The 17,811-nt window shown below is 44.1% G+C and overlaps 1 protein-coding gene across 4 annotated transcripts in view; it reads left to right on the forward strand.

Annotated features, from left to right (window-relative positions):
* Positions 1-436: 436 nt before the first annotated feature.
* srgap1a (SLIT-ROBO Rho GTPase activating protein 1a) overlaps positions 437-17,811 on the forward strand; it is an 81,184-nt gene continuing 63,809 nt past the window's right edge. For 3 of the 4 annotated variants that reach the window (XM_071504742.1, XM_071504773.1, XM_071504763.1), the window contains exon 1: positions 437-1,151. In XM_071504742.1, the coding sequence (XP_071360843.1) occupies positions 1,088-1,151 (64 nt within the window). In that variant the 5' untranslated portion in view covers positions 437-1,087. The remainder of the gene's footprint in view (positions 1,152-17,811) is intronic. The other variant, XM_071504752.1, reaches the window with a different exon arrangement.

Genomic DNA, 17,811 nt, shown 5'->3' on the forward strand with positions numbered 1-17,811 from the left:
GCCTTTTGTCCTCCCTCTGGAGCCGAGGGCCCCCATGAATACTCTCCATCCCACCAGGCACAGCACTAGATTTCTGTATATTTGACAAAGATATACTATCTGTGGGATGTAAATGTTCTAATGTGTTTATTTGGATTTGGTTGAAGTGTCACATTTAAACCTGGGTACTTGATATGAAAAACTCAAAACTCTTTACTGTCAAAAATGATACTAAGGAAACTGTTAACGTGTAAACTGCAAGTCTTTAGTCACACTGGTGGTTACAGTCTGCTCCAACAGCTGACTCATATGGACAAATAAAAAGATTTGGGAGCAGGAGTGTCAGCCCACTGGTGTCCACTAGCTGTGTGTGTGTGTGTGTGTGTGTTTGTGTGTGTCTGCGCACAGATCCCTCCCTCTCCTTCCCCTCCTTCCCCTGCCTGGCTCCGGCTGCTGTGTGCTGCAGTCGGCCTGCCCTGTCTGCCTCTGAGCCTGCTGGGAGTCGGTTGGAGAAACCGTCGAGGGAGAGAAAGCGAGCAAAAGGGGGGGATAGGTGTGCGTGTGTGCGCATGTATGCGTGTGTGTGTGTGTGCGTGTGTGTGCGGCTCCCAAACTGGAAACCACTACTACAAACAAAAAAACAGACACACGCACTGTTAGCCCACCGGACGGGTGGCTTGCACTACTTCACGGAGAGCTGTGGGAAACCCGCCGCGGAGACCCTGAAACTTGCGTGATTGTTTTTCCCCTCTTCTTCTGTGGTGGCGGCGGCAGCAGCAGCGCTGTTGCGCGGCGCCGACTGCTCTGATAGTTGAGCGGATTCATTGGCTGGAGCAGGATTGCGCATTGGCCCTGTTGTATACCCACCTCTTATCCGCCGGGAAGGGGAACAATGACGGACTAAACGTTTTCCTCCAGCTCCAAGTCGAGCTTGTTGCTCAGTTAAATCCTTTCAAAGTGCCATTTTGTGTCGCACCTCTTCATCCCCCCCCCCCCCTCGTCTTCCAGTGGTGGGATGCGTCGCTTGCTGTAGGATCCCGCTTGTTGACAAACTGTTTTTCTTTAACAAGAAGTTTACAATACGCTCCGGGCGCAAGAAGATCGGAAGATGTCCACGCCGAGGTTCAAAAAGGATAAAGAAATCATTGCGGAGTACGAGAGTCAAGTGAAAGGTAAGGGAGAGAGAGATGTTTCGCTGGGAAAATGTGCTCGTTGGAACCGCTGGGAGCATAATTTAAGAAAGAGAGAAAGAAAAAGACTGACTGGGACCTTGCTTATTCATCACTACCTGCCTGTGAAGTCGTGAGTTAAATAGAAAAAGTCGACAGAATATGGCCTTCTGTAGACAAAGTAGAACATGTGTAACCAGAATATCCCATTTTCATATAACTGTGAAATGACCCTGCAGGCCTGTTACAGTTTAATTATATTTATGTCAGCATTACAAGGGGGGTGAACTTCATTAGCAAAATAAAAAGGTTGGTGATTGAGTTCAGGAGGTGCTTTTAGTCTTCGGTTCAGTCGTTTTGCATGTGAAAGCCATTGAAAAGTGCTGAGCCCAGAGAAGACCACTGTTTTACATAGGACAAGCCTTTCAAATGGTCTGCTGTGTTCAGATGGTCCAATCAGATTACAGCATTTATCAACTGAAACACATTTTTATTATTACTACCACTTGGCTGAGGTGCATTTTATTGTGTGTGCTTGTCTAACAACCTGTTACCGTCACGGCTGTGGTGACTGAGCTTCTCTCACTGTTGCGGAGTTGGAGACTTTGTAGTTACCGCATGGTTCCCACAGCATTACAGCAGGATTATGCAACTGAAGAGAGGGAGAGCAGGAGTTCATGAATTTAAGATTCAGTGTGTTGCTCAGGGGCACCACAGAAGAGCTTTCGCTTGGATCTTTGTTAATTTTTTTTTTTTTTTTTTTTTTTTTTACTACAGTCATACTACCATTTAAAGCCCACACACTCACTCCAAAGCATAAGACCCCGCCATGTGCCTTGATTTAGGTTGGGGGTTTAGAGGTGTGCAAGACACCACAATGATACCACCCTAACTTATCTTGGGTCCTCTGTCTCCCTCAAGCCCCCCCCCCACCATACACACAGATCAGAGGTAGTTTATTCCCAGACAGACCAGCACAGGAAAGAGGCAGTTGCTTGCTCCTGGGTAACCATGGGGATTTGGCCCCCAGCCAATCAGCCCTGTTCCACAGTCCTGTTAGCATGCTGAAATACCACCTATTCAAATCCCTGTATCCAACCTTAAATCCAGAGAAAAGGGGAAGGTTAGAGGGGGTCGGTGGGGTATGGGGGGAGGTATAGAGGAGAGAGAAGGGACCAGTCCAGCTTTGAGGAATTACAAGATTGCAGGTTCCTGAGCGCAAGTTCTCATTTGCAAGGAATGTTCAACACCCCTTCCTCTCCCTGTGAGGATGACTAAGGGCTTTTAGCCGATAATAGAGGATGATGCACGGTCATAGGGGATGCGGAACAAGAGATGGCGAAGCCTCCCATTTGTCATGCAGAACCCAGTGGGGTAATAACAACAACCTGATGCTGATGAGAATATCTGTTGCTTGATAGGACCACGGAAGCCTCAGGTGTATTGTTCTGTTGAAGATGCAGAATTCATTTCTGAGGGCAATGCACTGACTCTTGTCATGCATTTTAAATAATGTGAGGATGTTTATATATCTGTTATTCTATCAGTAGGAGTGAACACCACAGGCAGCACTGAGATATTTGCACAAAGTGCTGGACTTGTTTGGCTTGCATTGCAAACGTCCTGTGGGTATTCACTTTGAGAGTTACTTTATTTCATTTATTTATGTTTATTTTTTTGGACAAAGACATTTCGGAAGATGTATGAACATCATCGTTTTTGTGTTACACTTAACACAGACAAAATAGCACTCTGACTTTATGTGAATTCAATCTCTAATGCAGTTTCATTCACTAATTAACCATGTACAGACATTAGATACATGTTTTTCAGAACCAGCATATTCAGTCATACTGTAGCATCTCTACAAAACTCATATGTTTATGCTTGTTGTCGAGCACAACAGTGAGCCTTCAGTAGGTCAGATGACTCCTGCAAAGGCAGACGCTGTTTATGTGGAAAAATAGCTGCCAGGCTCGTTTGCATATCAGCAGTTAGTAGTGGAAGAAAATGTTTTGTAATGTAGTTACATGGTTTTTGCATTCAGTCATCATTAAGTATTCTGTTTTAGAGCAGCTCCCTAATTTTGCAGCTGTAAAGCGTTTTACGAGTTAAGCGTTTGCAGTGGTAATGAGTGGGATCACATCTGCAGTGTAGCTGTGATAGCCAGAGGTGGATTCTGGTGAACAGACATTGATTACTCAAGAAGCAGAACAACAAGCAGCCCAGAAAGTAGCTGGAGGAGAGGTTTGATCTTTTGGCCCGCATCTTGTCTGTCTCACGGTTTAAGAATTTCTCTATTTCGCACAATATTTTGACTGATACAATTTTGTCTCGTCTTACGTAACCGCATTGATCTGTGGCCTGGGGCCCTTTGTCCTGATTTTGTCGAGGGACGTGTGCACTGTGGTCATGTGCCGTCATCCAGTTATCTAGCAGCATTATTTCCTGGAGAAAAAAAAATTAAATACAAAAAGTGAACTTTCACTGTTTTTCAGAGTCATGGCAGCAACTGCGCGATAAGTGGGATTCAAGTCAGTAGATGTGAGGTATTTAATGTAATTTCCTCTGGTGACTGTCTGAAAGCCTCCTTACAGTGTGGGACAGAACAATTCTTGGCCCGACATTCACTTCTTAAGTACCCTCCCAACAGCCTCTTTTTTACCCTCCCACAAAAGGAGTGAAGTGGATTTCACTTTGGTAGTTCAGGGAAATGATCCTTTCATTGAAAAAATTCTGTGGCGTGGGGGTTGAATTAAGCTAATTGCTTAAATCAGCATCTACATCAAGACTGGGTTTGTTTTGGAAAAACAACAACATCAGTGGATCAGTGGAATTTGTTTGTGCTTTATAGTGCACATCGGTTGCGCTCAATTTAAGTCATTTTAAACCAGCAAGCAAAGGTTGTGGGTACATTGGCATTCTCCGTGTGGCTCTCTGTCTCTGTCGACAGGGTGGATCAGGGCATAGCAACGCTGCCTTGTTTCGTCTTGTGCAAAGTGTTGGTTTGATGTCAGTCAGTGTGGCTTGCCGATTGTGACCTGGGGGTCGTGACTTCGAAAGCAGGACCCCTTGAGAGTCTGACAGGGGTCCTCTCCTGGATCATCATAAAGGCTGGCCCCTTTGACCTGCCCCCGCTGTCGTTTGAAATCAGAGCCCTGCCCTTCTGCATACTCAAAGAGAGCGGTGAGCCCATGTTTGTATGCAGGGGGATTAAAGGCAGGAAACTGCTCTGAGATGGTATGGCTGTGATTATCTTTCAAGTTAATAGGATTTGTCTTGTGGTTAAAAATCATTAGTCATTAGCTTTTATACATGAGTAATATTTTGGAATCAGTGCTGTCAAATTGTGTGGCCGGGGATGAGCATATATGTGTTGATCAGTATTAAACAATCCAGATGTCACACATATGTGAACATCTGGATCATGCAGAGTCAGAACTGTAATTTTGTTTTGGTTTTTAGTGACATGAATCCAGTTGTCGCCCAGCTTCAGCCTGTGGTATGTGGAGAGCATGGCTTGTTGAATGTGTCCACAGTTCTCTCCTTCTCATTCTCCCATTCAGTGTTTTACATATGCAACAGCTTCCAACAGTCACTATTTATGTAAGACACATTTAGTTAAGGCACAGTGTTTTGGTGTTTACCATGGTTACCGCTGCTCATGATTTTTTTTTCTCATCTTTTGTTTTGTTTTCGGTATTTGTAGATTATTCTACAAATGATTATTTATACATTTTCAAGATGTCAGTAAAATCATTTTGAGTCATTTGTATACTTTTGTGCATGCAAAATAAAAATTTGTGCTCGCAGTGATTTTGAGAAAATTGAACCTTACATTTTTAAGAATAGGCCTCGGCTCACCATTAACATCCAAATGACTCCAACATCTGTGCTATCAAGATTTATTTTTCTGATGTGTATTGCTTGTAACTGGAGAATTAACAAATCTGCACAAATGAATGAGTCCACCTTGGAGTCATTTGCTCAGTAATGGGCTGCTGACAAAACAGGCCAACGCTTACAATTTTTATATTTAAGTTCTCAGAATGGTTCAGAGTCAAACCTGCACAAAGTAATTGAAATAGTCTTATTCATGTTCTTTCGTATGCAGTGTTAGCTCAAGGCTTCAATACTTCCTACCGCAGTTAAGTTGTAGCTAATACAACATGGTGGGTATTAGTGGATCAGTGATGCTTTGTCTTAAAAGCGTCTCGGAGGTGTTGATGGAGTTTCGAGGTTTAAAGACTAATGGAATCCCAACACCTCCAGGAGCCTTTCTCCACAACATCACACATCCATTCACACGCTTACCATCTGTTTTTACCACCCCTCCTTCCATAAGTGTGTGTGTGTTTGTAGCATGTTTCCACCCAGTGGTATGGCACTGGGTGTGGCGTCCGTGTGTGTTTGTGCATGAGCGTGCGTTTGCATGGGTGGGTGAATACTTATTGACAGCACCATCTGTGGCCACTCACCCTTTTTGCAGTTTTAATAAACTCTGCTGAGCATAAGCAAGGCTTCACTTTCCCTGCTGTGCTTTTCATTGTAGCCACAAAGGCCACCAGGATATTACTGCAGCTCCTCCTGACCCTCACCTCCCCCTCAAAAAAAAAAAAAAATAGAAAAAAGAAAAAGGCCAAACCAACCCCTATCCATGCCTCCACATCCCTAAATCAAACAAAAAGGCTGCAGTTCACGTGGCACTATTGCGGTTGAAGACAAAACAAGAAGATTGGTGTATTGTCTCCAGTTGTAACAGACACTGGTTGATTCAATTTCTTCCCAGAAAGGATCAAATCAAACCCACTGCGGAGTGACGCCGACCGAGGCTGTTCTACCTCTGAATGAATCATACAGCGATTGAGAAGTAAACGTACCGCTCTCTTGAGTAAGTGGCTGCACATGCCATGTTCTGCTGCTGGCCCCCCTGTGTGGGACCTGAGTGCCTGGTAATGAGCTGGATGCTATTCTGCGTGTAGCTACGCTGCATTAGCTAATAGGAGATACAGGGTGTTAATGAAATTGGACAATGTTTAGAGAAAGTAAAACAGAGGAATTAAAACTGAGGGGAAAAGTAAAATAAAAGGGAGGGTTGAAAGGTGAGATGGAGAGAGTTTTGGCAAAATTCTGGACAACTTCAATTTCCTTTGAACCACTGCCGGGGCTCAGCAGATGGACAGACAGGAAGGCAGACAGACACAGTTTGACCATCAGGCCATGCTGCTGCCTGCCACCCAGTGAGGCTGGATTAGGAAGAAGGAGACTGGGGGATGGGAGGGGACGGTATGAGGTCAGTGCGGGAATAAGTGAAGGCGGAGGTCATAAGCTGTGACTTGTGTGACTTGCTTTAATCTGCGTCTGTGTGTGTTCAGCCGATTCATCTGCAAGATGTAAGCCGTTTATGTGTTAAGCGGTGGCGAAAGCTTTTTAAGAGTAGTGCAAACATGCTATAAGTGAAGTCTCTTGCTGGTCCTTATTTCCTGCATTCACTTTAACAATGTCACATCTGCCAGTTTGGCCTTCTCTTCTGTGTCAAAGGTTTTACTTACTATGACAATCTGTTCCCAAGCTGTGGCTTGCTGCTTGGCTCAGGTTCTCTAGTTTTGTCTCAAATTAACCTTCTGGGAAGCGGGGCTGAGATGTATGGAGCCCCAGTTCCTTTATGTACTCCCACTGGCAAAGCCGGACGGTGCTCATGCTGTTTGGTTGACTGGAGCTGCTCCTGGTTGCATTTTAATTAGGATTTATGGCAAGGTGAATACTTTTTCCCTTGCATTCTTTAGTATCACTTCCACAGGATTTAAACTTTTGGATGATTACGACATCAGATCAATCACTGATCTGCTCAGAAAGGAGCGTCGCGAGTCACTCACTGCTTTTACATCCACTCTGCTAATTTGAGAATGACTCAAGTAATGCAATTATCTGATTATTATTTACAACAGGCATGTTAACTTTTTAATCGAGTTATCCTGCTCACATTCAGTTTGTAATTGTGTAAGTGTAACTAAATAAACAATTGGCTTACTCACTAGTCCTTTGAATTACTATTGGCATGTGTACAGTGCCACGGAGTTCACAACGTGAAATGAAACCAGTTGCTTCAGGGCTAGCATTGGTGTAAAAGTGAAGTTAGCAAAACAACCAAACTCCCAAAGTTTCAGTACTGTTACATGTAACATTACTGATTTGTGTGCATGCAGTTCATGGATAGGATACATTCCTAAAAGAAAACTAGAATTAATTGCAGGTCTTTAAGATTTCATTTACCGTAACTGATACAACCAATGACCCTAGCTTTAAGATAAAACCCAGATTGTAACAAACTGTAGTTTTCCTGTAACAAATGTGTTTTTTAAGTCAAGACTGAAAACCCTTCAGCTTGGCTCCACCCTTTTGTCTAAAATGAAGTTTCTTTGTAATACCTCATTAGGGCAGTGAGACATAAACAAGCCCAAACCCAAAGTGATAAGACAGGCCTTTAAAACTAGAAGATGTACACTCTTAGCAACAATTTAAAGCACTGTGTTCACCTTATCTGATCCTGGGCCTTGACTTGTGCCTGTGTAGCTCTGTGCTTCTGACTGCCGTCACTTGGCTGCCTTCCCAGCTTTCCTGAAATAATGCAATTCAAAACAATCAAGTGTTTGGCAGGAATGACAACCAAGAGGCTTTCATTGTACTGACAAGTCAAGCCTTGTCTGCGTCCATCAAATGGCGAGTCGTATTTCCTGCACCTGATGCAGACAAGCCAAATTACATTAGTGACTTGCTGTGTTGTTGAAACAATGCAAGTTCTGATGTCATTCCCACTATATGCTTAAGTTAGTGTGTAGTAAATGTATATGAATGCAGACATATAGGCGATATGTATTCTTATAAAAATCAATTTAAAAAATCTATTTTATCCAACTCCTAAGTGTTTCTGCAACAAATATACATTGAAGGATGCTTCAGATTTTCTCCAAATCATAAGTAATCAAATTGGGAACCACAGTTATGAGGCCAGGTCAAAATCAATCCCTGATGTCAACAATACAACGTACGCTATGTATCATGGGACTTTAAGTCCCCCCCACCAGGACACCCCCACCCCCACCACCACCACCACAGAACTTAACCCAGCTTGTGTTTAAAAAGCTACTTTCACACACATACACATACACACACACACACACACACACACACACACACACACACACACTCACGCTCAGACATCCTTTTGGGTCTGATGGATGTGAGGCATAAGTTGCAGTTTACAGGAGGTGTAAGGTTTCCAAAACAATCCTTCCCTCCACCCTCTGTCGTAAACTCTCTTTCCCATCGAGCCTTAACACTGATGAACAGAAGTTTAATTTACTGATCTCTCATACTCCTCCTTGTCCCCTCCCCCTCCTTTCCCTTTCTTCTACCTTGACCTCATGACCTGAGGGGATCAGGCTTTGAGCTGGCTGCCCTCCTGATCAATAGCCAGAGACCACCCCTTGAGGCACGGCTGCCATGTTGGCCTACCCCCGAGGAAAAGTTTGAGGGGTAAATGGTGTTATAAAAAGAAGCCGTCAATGAAATGTCAACTAAAGGCTGCATCTCCTTTGTGTATGTTAGTCTGATTGATTATATCTTAGAGCCAAGAAGCCAAGCATCTGTCTTTTATTTCAAAATATAATGCAGTCTCGTCGCTGCGGACGCCACGAAATGTCTCCACTGTTTAATGCGGTCGCCTCTCCCTCTCACTCTGGTTCCCTCAGTGCGCTCAGTCTGTTTTTGGTAGTGCAGAGAGGAGCTGGACAGAGTTTCCCATGGTCTCAGCTCTCAGCTTATCACCCTGACAATAAAGGCTCATTGTGGGCTGCAGCAGGAGGAGTCCCGAGCTGCAACCTTTGCTGGTGTCGGAGCAGTCCCAGGCAGGGCTCGCGAGCTCTGGCCTGAAGTTTCCTTCACCCTCCCCCGAGATGGAAACTGGAGCCACAGCTGTGGTTCCAGCCATGCATACGTGGGGTGTTTCAAGGAAAGAAAAAAAAAAGCCATTTACGGATAAAGATCTGTCAGCCATGTTCTTCCACTGCTCATTGTGTCCCACCGCCAGTGGTCACACACAGAGAAAGTCTCAGTCGTCCTTTGGCTGCGTTAAGCCTACTCTCACTTGCTCTGTCCCTAAGCTTCAGAGAGAGTTTCTCCATGGCCGGCAGCAACATTAAAATAAACCAAAGGTGACAAGTGAAGATGAAGCTAGGTATTTATATTCCCCTTTTCATCTTTTGAGGCATTTGTACATTCCCTGAAAACTCTCCCAGCTTCTGTTTAACGCTGGTCAGCTGATTCCATAAATAGCATTATTTTATTATCATGAGACCTCATGTCACGCGGTTTTTATGCAACAGATGAAATAGCTGATGTTTCTTTGTGTCTTCTCTTCAGCACTGGTTTACAGTCGGATGAAAGAAGAGAATCCAGCTGAGTCATCGACTATTTCCAGCACACTTACACATTCACACACAGCAATCTGATTAATACTAGAAGCTGATGATTAAATGTTCCATGTAATACTTCTGGTATTCAGTCTTGGTCAGTTCTGCCCCTTTGTCTCTGTCCTCTCACTGAACCCCCGCTGGCGGCCTTCTGTCGACGACAACTTGACCCTCTGCTCACCAAACTACTGACCTCTGCTCTCTGACCCGTGTCCTCAGACCTCAGCTCTGCCAGCTCTCTTCAGTTAGATGGGTGTGCCTTTCATGCTGACAACAGGGATCGTGGATACCTGTTGGCCATTCAGACAAATAATTTATGAGTTCTCAGCCCAATGGTTTGTGAGTTCTACTGTATGTGCGGCACGACTGCGGAGTAACCGCTGACTGGCAAACATGTTCCTGGGAATGTGAAGCCACAGGAACTACACAAGAAACTGAATTCCCCTTTTAGCATCCCTATTTGTGTCTCCACCGCGTCTTATGACCTGGGAAGGTTCGACAAGTTAGTCAGATAATGAACTACTAAAAGATTGTTCTTTGTCTTTGCTGTGGCACAGCTCTGATGTTTGGATGAATGTAGCAAGCTGACGCCCCAACACTTGCCTATGATGAAACAGTTGGTAAATTTAGTTGCAGTTGCTCACTTGCTTGTCAATCACTGCTCCCTCTGTCTGATTCGTGCACGCTGTCAGCTCGTTCACAAACACACTGTCTTTATCTCTCTCTCTGTAGACTAGTCAGGAAGCTGACGACATAACTTTGTTTTTAACCCTGATGATTACAAGAAACATATGTCTGTTGTTCTATTTTTGATACTTGTGGCAGCCATGGCTTGTTTACTTACAGGACTGGCCTGACGGAGCTCCGTAACAATACGTGTAGCCACTACTCAGTTCTTGGAGACCTTTGCCGTGTCATTTCTTTTTCTGGTGGATTTTTTTTTTTAGGTTAGGATGAAGTGGAGCACGTTGCTCTCTGTGAGAAGTCCCTGCAGACGTCTGACAGCCCATTTTATTATAGTTTAATACGAGAGGCATGAGCTGCAAAGCAAAGTTAGTTTTTTAGATCAGGCTGGTCTGGAAATAGAACGAGCGTGGTACTGTCCTGGTCTGCCCTTTTTCTCATAACCTTAAGCAGTGCAAAAAAAAATGTTTATATACATACATTTATATGGAGAACACGTCTTATCTCCCTCCTAAATAATTCTAGATTGTGATCTTCTCTTGTAGGAGAATGACAATTGCTGAAGCAGCATAATACCTGGGGAATAAGATTTAGAACAATGTCAGCAGCGCAATGTGTGTTTGTGTGTGTGTGTGTGTGTGTGCGCGCACTTGTGTGTGTCTGCAAACACTTGCTCAGTCAGCTGCCCCACATGGACACGGACACTGCAGACAGGCCTCATATATCTTACTTTTTAATCAGGCTATGTGGAGGAAGCCACCGTCTCCCCTGGGGTCCTGTGATTTGTCCTGGTTAATGGTGTGTCAGAGGGGCGTGATGCATGGCAACCTGGCTAGGTGTGTGGCACATGTATGACCGCGGTCTCTCTCTCTCTCTCTCTCTCTCTCTCTCTCACACACACACACACAAACACACACCCTCACGAAAGGGTGGCCTCTATCTCTGGGCTGTGTGGGAGACAGAAAAGAGAAAGCCCCAGTCTTGCTCGCTATAGTGTAGAGAAACAAAGAGCAGTGAAAGCTGATCTGTCTGTTCTTTTCTTCTTCCTCCCTCTTTGTCCCTTCGCTCTCGCACTCTGAGCAGCTGCCCTCAGGTCCACCACAGACTCGGCTCAGATCTCATGTGGAAATCCAAAAGCGCTGGGTGGATCTGTGTGGTGTGGCCTCCTGCAGGCGAAAGGTGCACTCGATTTCACCTGTCCAGTCACGCCAAGTTTGTGCTCACACAGGGAAGATGACAAAGGCCTTTAATGAGATATTCTGATGGACGTTTTTGCAGTGGTGGTCATGTCATCTCAGCGCCTGAGAGCCAAACTGAGAGCCTGCTCTCAGAGTCAGCCGTTGGTACTTTGAAAAATGGGAGAGGATTGGCAGTTAAAGCCTCCCTGAGGGTAGGTTGGAGGAGATAACAGCATGTAACTCGCTGTCACTTCCTCCATATTGGCTTCCACTATAATTATCTGGAAATTAGGTCTTTGTGAAGCCTTCTCATTCTCCCGTTTTTCTGGTTGTGTGTGTGTGTGTGTGTGTGTGTGTGTGTGTGTGTGTGTGTTGGAGCTGATCATATTATCTTGGCCTCTGGTGCCCCGTGAGGAAGGGGCTGTGAGAGGGGAGGTGTCGTCATTGTGGACTTCCTCATTCTCCACGTCGTGGCTTTCACCGCTGATGCCTTGTGAGAAATCAATCCCTGCTGGCTGTGAGCGGGACTGTGACGAGGGGACTGACTGGTCCTCGGGCTACAGCGTGGGATGCAGTGAGGGCGCTCTTTCTGAAACCTGAGTGAGGGGGAAGCTGAGGATGTAATTTGAACTACAACTAGAAAAGATCTGTGAGATAGTTGGGTCAAGAATAAATAAAGGAAGCTAGAGAGCAAAGCTCAAACCTGAGATATCAGGTTTGAGCAGACACAGACCCATTTCATTTCATGACAATTTATCCAGTAGACATTTCACTAAACCTCACAGTGCCACCAGAGAAACAGTGAATGAATGTTTGCACAAAATTCCATGGAAACCCATCCAAGCCAACTCTGCTATCCCCAGAGCCACTCTGCACAGGGAAAGCACACATTTAGTTTCAGGAAAAGAAAAAAAAAAACAAAACCTCCATTATATTTAACCTTAGTGTAACTGAGAGTTTCTCTTTAGAAATTTGCCCTGTTGCCCTAGGGTTAGGGGTTAGGTTTTTTTTTTTTTTCAATGTGTAGTGCTCAATGTGACATAAACATGTAATTATCCCACCTGCCCCCCCCCCCTCTTCTTAAGATTCCTTTGTCAGGTGAGGATCTCTAAGTTTGATCTTGGGAAGAGGAATGTGGAGCAAATATTTATCCGTGCCTCAGTTGAAACCACCAAACTCAGCTGCACTGCAGTGAGCTGTCTCCATCGAGGCAGCCTCATTATTATGCCCTCGCAGTGCGGCTTTGGCCTTACAGATGTTGCATCAGACTGAGAGCAAAAAGAAATTCAAATCTTGTAGTACAGCATTAAATTCTCTCCTTCATATAAAGTTTGATTTGAGCTGTGAGTTTGATTAGTTGCGACTCAAGTAACACGGGGTTCTGCTTAATATTTTGTTTAATTCTGGGAACATTTGAAACTTGCATGATAATAAAATGTTAATGATTGTAGGCTTTAAGATGGTCCCTCTTTCTTGGTCTCTGATGATTCATTCACATCCCTTAAACAGCCATTAAAAATGCATGTGTGCATATTTGGTTGAAACTCTGAAGTGTATCATATCAGCATAATTTCATCTCTTTGATTTTAGATTATGCGCCTGCTTTGAAGTTTGGCTCTTGGTAAAATTTCTTGTGGCATTTTCCCGTGGCTGTAGGAAAAGACCCACCACAAACGTCTGTGTTGGCTCAGTACACAGGCCCATGAACTCCTATGAATGGGAAATGATTCTTCTCTCTACTTAAACTGCCAGCACCCCCCCCCCCCCCCCCCCCCAAAACTATCCTCCACCTGCCCTTAATCCTTAATTCTTTACCCTCAATCTTCATTACCAGCTTTAGCTCACCCATCCATGCAGTTCATTACTCTAACCCCCGACCTGCCCATTTTAGTCCCAACCCCTGTGCCCTCAATCCCCAGCCTGTTACCAGCCAGATGAAGGTCTAAGTCATATTGATGCTCTTCTGCTGACATTCAGACTGAGTGAGGAGTCAGCTCATCAGGATATTGTCTATAAACATTATATATGTGTCTCTTGGCCAAGTTTAGGTCGGATTAAACAGCTGGTCAGGTCTTGACACTTCTCAAGGTTTTTTGAGGATCAAAACGTTTCCTATGCATCTAAGACATGTTAGTTTAGTTTGCAGAAAGAAATGCTGCAAATATGTGGATATTAATTGGATATTAGTTATGGCGTCCCAGATTTGCTCACTCTGGTTTGTAGTTTTAGTGCTACACACGCAGCTCAGCAGCCTAGTTGTGGTCATCATCAATACTGCTTCAGCCCTGAGGCTGAACCTGCTGTTGTCAAGGTTTTTTTCATCCTACCCTAGACTGTGTATGTGGTGATACTGACTTATTAAAAGCTAATTATAAACAGTACCTTGTCAGCATTGCCGGATAAAAAAAAAAAAAAGTTAATCAGTATATAATCAAACTAGAGCAAATTAAACCCAGAGCAAACATAAATGGAACAAACTAATTTCTTCCACGGCTCAACAATTCAACTGTAGTAATGCAATCACAGTGCGAAGTATATAATCACCAAGCATTTAGTAGCATACAGCTACTGGGTAGATTGTCCCTTTGCTCTCAGCTCTTCATGCCATTGATTCCATGAGATGTTGGAAACACTTCTTTTAGAGTCTGGTCCATGTTGACGTGATTACATCCCATTGTTTCTGCAGCTGCACGTTCATGCTGCCTGTTCTACTACACCCAAAGGTGTTCTGCTGGATTCAGATCCGGTGACTGGGGAGGTCACTGAAGTTCACTGAACTCATTGTCGTGTCCATGAAACCAGTCTGGCACGACTTCTTCTTTGTGACATGGTGCATTATCATTCTGGAAGTAGCCATTAAAGGATGGTAAACTGTGACCGTAAAGGGACGCACATGGTCAGCAACAATACTCAGATAGGCTGTGGCATTCAAACCATGATTGATCGGTATTAAGGGGCCCACAGCGTGCCAGGAAAACATTCCCCGCAGCATTACACTGCAAACACCAGCATGAACTGTTGACACAAGGTAATTCTGACCCTACCATCTGCCTGCCCCAGCAGAAATCCAGATTCATCAGACAAGGCTGCAGTTTTTTCAGTCTTCAACAGTCCAGTGTTAGTGATCCTGTTCCCACTGCAGCCTCAGATTTCTGTTCTTGGCCTCAAGGTTTGACGTGCTGTTCATTCTGAGATGGGTTTTTTTTCTGCTCACCGCACTTAAAAAGAGTAAAGAATAAGAGATCTTTACTGTCTGTAAAGTGCCCTGAGATAATGTATGCCAAATGATAATGTTACAATTTGGTACTATAGAAACAAAACTGAATTGAAATAAATTGATAGGGACATTAACTGAAGACATGCTCCTGTATGAGTTTATGCATTGCACTGCTGCCACATACGTACGGGTGTTCCTGATAAAGTGCTCGCTGAGTGCAATTTCCTCCTTTCAGTCAAAGTGAGATACAGTGTCACAGCTAAACAGACCCGCAAGTGAGGGGGATAGATGAACAGAGACAGACTTCATCAGACTCATTCCAATACAGGGACCTTGACTCCAACTCTCCCATTCTTCTCGTGGGACGTCAGCCGTCCAGATATATCAGGTGTTCGATCTGCCTGTGCTCCGCTCCCCGCGTCCCGCTGAGGTAATGTCATCCACTGGGGACAGAGATGACCATATAGCTCAAATAACCTCACTGGGAACCAATGTAGAAATAGATGTCAGATAGTACTTAAGTTAGTTGAGACTGTTTTTAGTTGCATTTAAAATGTATTATTAGCCACGGTATCTAATAAAATCTAGTAAACAAAGGGTTTACTGTTGTGGAGTTGACTCTGTGTTTCGTTCGGCACTGTGAACATTATCAGACAAACTAACCGTAACCTTGAGACACTGTTAAGGTTTAACGAAGTGCATCTGGACACATCCGTTGATGTTCTCATACCTATTGTGTCCGTGGGCTTCATTATAATCTCAATAACAAACAGACGTGTCAGAAAGTTTAATGAAGACTGTATATTTTAGCTCTGCTGAAAGACAACTCTTAAATCACTCCACTCATCCTGCCAGAGCTCAGACTCCACATTCCCCAAAGTGAATATGTTTACACGAGGCTGAAGTCGTCTCCAAGAGTGGATTATTTCAGCTGTCACAACTCTCAGCACCAGGTGGGAAACGATGAACTGTTTTTCTTCAGAGGAGTTTGGGGGGAAGTTTCTGCTTTCTGTGCAACATTGTCAGCCCCTCCGCACTACAGAAAAATGTAGAAAAGGGGAATGAATGGCTCTCGGCTATTTATTCACACAGAAATGCTGAAAAGATGACAGACAGGAGTGTACGGACAGAAGCAGACAGACAATGACACACACAGGGCACATTGCTAAATAAACATTAATACATCCTATTAACACTCACAGGGCTAGCGCACAAGGATGCAGTGTGCTGCTTAGAGTCTAATTTAAAGGCATTACCCTTGTAATCAATACAGCCTGTGTGTGGACACAGTGGGGTTTGTAAAAAGTATTTTTAGGGAAGGCTGAATGGGCATGTGTCTGTGCGTGCGTAGAGCGTGCATGACAGTACAAACTTTCAGCTGTGCTTTGTCTCAGCCAGCTGCTCCTTTGCAGATAAGACGTGTTATCCATCTTTTTTTGACCTTGAGAGTCGCCCAGTCTTTTTAAACTTGTCCCTGTGAGATCTGAATAGGAGACTGGAGCTGATTACAAGTCCTGAAAGTCTTTTTCATGGCATTCATCTTTGTGTCTTGTTTTTTTTTTTTTTTTTAGATGCTCTTTGTTGGAAAATATATAGCTTAAATTGAATTTGGGGATATGTTTTCAAAAACTTTTGAAGTGGAGATGAGCAAGATGAGGAGAGGATTGGCAAAAAAAAAAAAAGATCCTAAAATAGGCAGATGAGCTAAAAGAGAACAACAGATGGAAGCTGTTGTGTACAATAAGGAAGAGAGTGAACATCGACTTGTGCTTTCCTGCTAACTTTATATTGAGCTCTTTCCCAACAGTGAAACTTTCTGTCCATTGAAAACTTCTCAGCACCATGTTTCAGTGTATTTGCATTGTCTGCATCGGTTGTGTACAGATTGTAGAAGTCTGTATGTGAAAAATAAAATTCCTTTACTCAGTCACTGACTAACAGCGGTTTATTTTAGTCAGTTTATTTAAAGTAAACATGGAAGGAGTTACTGTAGGGTAGTCTTTCTGCAACATTTTTTGTTGTCAGAAAAATACAGACAGCCTGCAGTCTCTACAACAAACCCGAGAGCCGTCGTCCCTCAGCCCCAAACACTTTTGCTACTAAAACCCAGCCTCGCACTGTTTTCACCTCCCCTCTCTGTTGCTCGTGCTCCCTCTCTCCCCTCAGTAGGCTCGCAGCACATGTCCATGCCTCTGGAATTACAGGCCTTGCCTTGAATAGTAGGGTTGTTCCTCCTCGGTCCCTCCAGCTCCTCTACTGGTTTAACCCTATCAAAGGCCCAGAAACCACACATCCTGCGAGGTGCTGTTTTTTGTGGCGGGACGAGGGGAGGGGCACAGCGAGGGGTGGTCAGTATCTAGAAGGAAAACACATGAGCGGAGGATGATGTTTTTCTTCGCTGTTTAGTGGATACTGTACGAATCAAGGAATGCCTGATGTTTCCCATGTGGGTTCTTTCTGAATTCAGGGTATTTGTGCACCCCTCTGAAATAGGCCATAATGTGCTCCACTGTGCAAGTTTGAGGTTGGCCGTTGCTCTGTCTGTCTGCCGCACACCCATGCTGGCTCGCTGTTTGCTCTCCTAAAGGTGTCATCAATCACTGACCCAACCACACATCAGTGCAGATAAATCTCTTCCCTCCCTACTGCAGAAAAAATAACCACATACACTGGTTCACTTTTCGTTCACTCCACATTGATTGTTGTGGGTTTCTGACCTTTTGGATGAAATATGCTCCACAGCAGGGGTGTTGCCTGGTAATTGACTATAACTGTGATATTTAGAAAATGAAATGATAATCTTGTTTTCATGGTGCTCATGATTAATATCCTGATGGCAGATGTTAGGCCTTGTGGATCTTTTGTTTATCAGTTCAAGGTAAAGCTCAGAGGAATCCTTTTTTATTAGCTATGGCTCTCTGTTGGTCGACCAGTCCACCACTTTGGTTCAGACTCAAATATCTCAACAGGATGGATTGCCATGAAATTTTGTGCGAACATTCATGATGCCAAGTGGATGAATCCTGTTTTGGTACGCCCAATACTTTGATGACCAAATATGCGCAAAACTACTGACATTCCAAAGTTCTAATTAGCAATTGGTAGCATGCTAA

This window comes from Trachinotus anak, unplaced genomic scaffold, assembly GCF_046630095.1.
Source record: "Trachinotus anak isolate AG129_WGS33_773 ecotype Australia unplaced genomic scaffold, CSIRO_AGI_Tana_v1 ptg000002l, whole genome shotgun sequence".
NCBI lineage: Eukaryota > Metazoa > Chordata > Actinopteri > Carangiformes > Carangidae > Trachinotus > Trachinotus anak.